Source organism: Quercus suber, unplaced genomic scaffold (assembly GCF_002906115.3).
Source record: "Quercus suber isolate HL8 unplaced genomic scaffold, Cork oak 2.0 scaffold_47, whole genome shotgun sequence".
NCBI lineage: Eukaryota > Viridiplantae > Streptophyta > Magnoliopsida > Fagales > Fagaceae > Quercus > Quercus suber.
Genome location: NW_027069512.1, coordinates 1280871 through 1285401, shown reverse-complemented (window position 1 = coordinate 1285401; position 4531 = coordinate 1280871). Strand labels below are relative to the sequence as shown.

The following is a 4531-nucleotide window of genomic DNA, read 5'->3' as shown; positions in this document are numbered from 1 at the left end:
ATACAAGTATCTTCTTCTCCAAAAAAAAGAAAAAAAAAAAGAGGGACCCTGTACTGTCCAATTAGTATATATTAAAGTATTTTCACTAGCATTATAAAATGATATTTTTATACCTTCTAAAAAAATTGTGTCAAATTGTGCACAAATATAAAGGTTCTGTACCCTTGGGGGACAAGTTTAACTAAACCCTTTATATATAGTTTGGCCTAATTGATTATCATACCAATTTGGCAAACCCTTTTATAGTTTCATTTTTTTTAAAGCTAGCTTTAAATGATTTGGCTTTCTTTAGTGGTAACTTGTATGATCATTTTATGATTTACATGATCATATTCATAAAAGTTGTGATCAGGTGGTTAATTTGTGGGGGTCAAAAAGCTAATCTAAATCCTAATTAATATTTATTAAAGTAATGAGAGGTAACATCATAGAAGAGTCTTTCGCACTACCTTCTTCCAATGAATATAGGCTTAGGGAATGGAAAGCTTCCACACGGCATCACGCAATTTAATGGTTCACACGTGGTGTACGTGAACACTGCAAGTATGGCAACCTTTTAGGTATTAAGTCTTAACTAACGCGTTTGAAGTATCACCAACCATTTGAAAAGTAAAGAGACTTCTCTCCTCTCTCTCTCTCTCTCTCTCTCAAACCTTCTATAGCTCTTATAGAACCCAAACCATATCTTCTTCTTTCTCTGTGTGTGTGTAAACAGTAAGTAATGGAGAAAGCTCAAGAACACAAACAAAACCAATATGAAAAACCCAAGTCCCATGTATGGGATTGTGGTAGCACACTCTATGACTCCTTTGAGCTCAACTCTTTCAAACGCCAGCTTGATTCGGCTATTGCTACAAGAACCTTTTCCATGTCACGTATACCTGATCGTCAAGCACCTCCTCCTCCTCCTCCTCCTCCTCCTCCACCACAAGCTTCCAAGTCCAAAAAGACCTCGAAGCTATCCCGGTCACTTCACAAGTTTCTCAGGTCAGTGTTCAAGCCAAAACCATCTTCCAGTTCTGTGGTTCGAGTTCAAGATCAACCCAAGGATGGATTTTACTTCGTTTACGATAAGTCCGGGGCACTTACCACCATTCCTGAAGCTCCTGAGATTGATTTTAGTAAGATTTCACCGGAAATCGGTTCCTTGGTTAGAAAGTCAGCCTCAGAGCGGTTTACAGCTACTCCTATTGGTATTTCATGTGCTTAGCGTGCGTTTGGATTAGCTTTTTTTTTTTTTTTTTTAATAAGTTTATGTAAAGTTCATTTAAAACTTATTTTTTTAAGAAAAGATTCAAAGGTTTGGATTCCTATAAACTCGTTGATCAAGAACTTAGCTTTCAAACGGGGCCACAGGGATCTCTGAGCTGTTTAACACTTTGACGTGTTTAGCAATTTCTTGAATTGATCATCGAGAAGTTAATCTGATCGATTATTTATATGGAATAATCAGTGTGTTTACACAAGCTAATAAAGACCTATTCATACGGCGGGCTTCAATATTTTTCGACTTATATTTCAAGTTCTTTCATTTTGACTTTCTAATGATCTTGAAGGATTTGAGCCAATAAGCTAGATTGACTTCATAATGGTTCTAATTTGTTCACCAAGTTAAAATGATCTTACTTGACTTTTGGGAGCCACCCAATTATGTACTATTTGAAAATAAATCATAATTTGTTCCAAAAAAGAAAAAGAAAATAAATGATCCTTAAATGGATTTTACATGAGGTACAGTGAGAGCTATGAATTTCTACCATTTCAAATTTCTTGCATGGTACGTGGTTCAAATATTTATAGATGTACTATGTATTTCCATTATTCAACGAGCTTAAAATCCGCCTTGAGCATTCCAAAAATCTCAAACAGCCATAAGTTTCTTCTAATTAAAATTTTGCAGCATGTGCTGATGGAAGGACCACACATAATATGGGAGAATGTTTTTCATGGTGCTGCTCCCATATTATAGCTTTTTCTTGTACACAAATCGTAAAACAAAAAGTTTGAAAAAACAACAATTTTTACTATTACTTATATAATTTGTTGCAATTGATGCACAATAAAAAATTATATTTGTGGTGATTTTAGATAAAATAATGTTGTTTCAATTACAACAGACTATGTAAACATATTATAAATGAAACTGTGCTTTTACTCTCTAGCGTTACTTTATATTAAAATGTCTGGTTAATAAATATAGATGAATTAGTCAATATTTTGGCACAAATTAAAAACATTTTCTATCTAGTCCGGACCATCTTAGGACTGGTTATTTTGGCAGTAAGATGGTTGTTCTCTATAATACCAACTGTCCTGTTGAAAACAAGGTAGCCTCTTGGCCATATTCTTCGTCTAGACATCATCAATGCCAGACTGGCAAATTTTTTTGTTTGTGGTTCCCGAACATATTTTATTTGTTACTATTTAAACTTAAGGCCTATCTGAATCCTACCTCAGGTGATTACTTATACAAGCCAGTTGTTTTATTTGTATGAGCTACGTGACAGTATCATATGAACAATTTTGCATATATCAAAAGTTCAAAACAATAATAGAGTTTCCAGTCTCACTACAGGTTAAAAAATCTGGTACCAAAATTGGCCGTATGTTCTATTTTAGGGTTACCCTTTTTGATGACCAATATGATATTGACTACCTTGGATCGAACTTAGAAAGCGCTAATAACCCACCCACTTGATGCGAATAATTACTCAATACGTCTTGAAGTATAGCAATGCGGTATGCCCTCCTATCATATAATATAGTATGTGTCACTAATGGAATTCGACAAGATTTTTAGTGTTGCCTAATTCTGTGTCACTTTTTTCTTGCATATGTGAATTTCTCCACATTGCATTTCATTTGAGTTGTATTTGTATTGGAGACAAGAGATTCAAATGCTGAAGTTGGAAATGTTGTTGGCAAAATTCGCTCAAGTGAAATATCACTGTTAGGCAAATTTTGAGCAAAATGACACTTTTAAAATCTATCATGGCATAGAGTTTTGTTAGAAACTTTCCTAAATTTTGGTCAAGCAGTATTTATTTGTTGTTCCTATCCAATTACACCTTATATTTCTCATAAAACTCACAAATTGATACCCTAATTGAGAGAGAGAGAGAGAGAGAGAGAGAGAGAGAGAGAGAGAGAGAGAGAGAGAGAGAGAGAGAGAGAGAGAGAGAGAGAGAGAGAGAGAGAGAGAGAGAGAGAGAGAGAGAGAGAGAGAGAACTACCCATTTCACTAGAGAGAAAACCAGAGTAGAGTAATTACTTTAACGCTCTCAAATTGCAATACCTTGTGAGATGAGATTAGCGAAAACATTCCCAATTACCCTTGTTCATCATGGATTGACTGATTGGTGTTGGAAATCACAAATCAAAATTCGCTCAAGTGAAATATCACTGTTAGGCAAATTTTGAGCAAAATGACACTTTTAAAATCTATCATGGCATAGAGTTTTGTTAGAAACTTGCCTAAATTTTGGTCAAGCAATATTTATCTGTTGTTCCTATCCAATTACACCTTATATTTCTCATAAAACTCACAAATTGATACCCTAATTTCGTGAGAGAGAGAGAGAGAGAACTACCCATTTCACTAGAGAGAAAACCATAGTAGAGTAATTACTTTTACCCTCTCAAATTGCAATACCTTGTGAGATGAGATTAGCCAAAACATTCCCAATTACCCTTGTTCATCATGGATTGACTGATTGGTGTTGGAAATCACAAATCATATCCCAAAAAACCTTCAAATGGCATTGGAGTATCCATTAGCTTGGAGAGCTTGGATATAAGTATGTATGTGTATATATATATATATATATGCACTATGAGGGTCTGTAAGTGTATTGTATTGCAACTATTTTTCTTGTGGATTCATTTGTTGGGCTACACCCCAAAGAGTTTTTCCCCCCCTCATTGTAGGTTTTTCTCTCTGTAAACACATCTTGTGTTTGGATGTGTGAGTTTGGGATATTACTACTTTTTGTGTATTTTCATGCAATATGTAATTGGCTATTTAAGAATTGGACCTAATTGTTCACATGCTTAAAATTGGCAAAAAGTCAATTAGGGGTCAAAACTGTTTAATCCATTAATATGGAATTTTCAAAATCTATGGTAGGATCTATCATTCATGTGAGAGAAGAGAGTACCAGATCATTGTATTACTCAATAGTCTTCCACTTGATGTTATATTATATGTATTTCATAAGAGAGTGATGTAAGAGTAACTACAAATTTTATTACATATATCTTGTAAGTTGATATGTCACCTTTTAAACATAATATAAAAAAGTAATTAATAAAAATTTGTCGGCAATGGAACTACCCTTTTGGTCCTCTAACAATTGGGAACATTTTAATTTTGTCCCTATCTATTCAAATAATTTTATAATTTCATCTCCTCAACTTTCCAAAATCAAGTTTATCCTTCCTCAAGTCGACTTCAAAGGATAAAGTTGACTTAATTTGAAAATTGAGAGATCAAATTAACTAATTTGAAAGTTCAGAAGTGAATTAATGAATG

General features: G+C 34.0%; 1 protein-coding gene across 1 annotated transcript; it reads left to right on the top strand.

Annotated features, from left to right (window-relative positions):
• The first annotated feature begins 590 nt into the window (after window positions 1-590).
• Window positions 591-1502, top strand: LOC112039059 (uncharacterized). Its single transcript, XM_024071898.2, has one exon. The coding sequence runs from the start codon at window positions 722-724 to the stop codon at window positions 1208-1210; it is 489 nt and encodes a 162-aa protein (XP_023927666.1). The 5' UTR covers window positions 591-721; the 3' UTR covers window positions 1211-1502.
• The last annotated feature ends 3029 nt before the right edge of the window (window positions 1503-4531 follow it).

What these genes read in the sequence shown, in the direction of transcription:
- LOC112039059 (XM_024071898.2), top strand. Translation starts at nt 722, where the DNA reads ATGGAGAAAGCTCAAGAACACAAACAAAACCAATATGAAAAACCCAAG.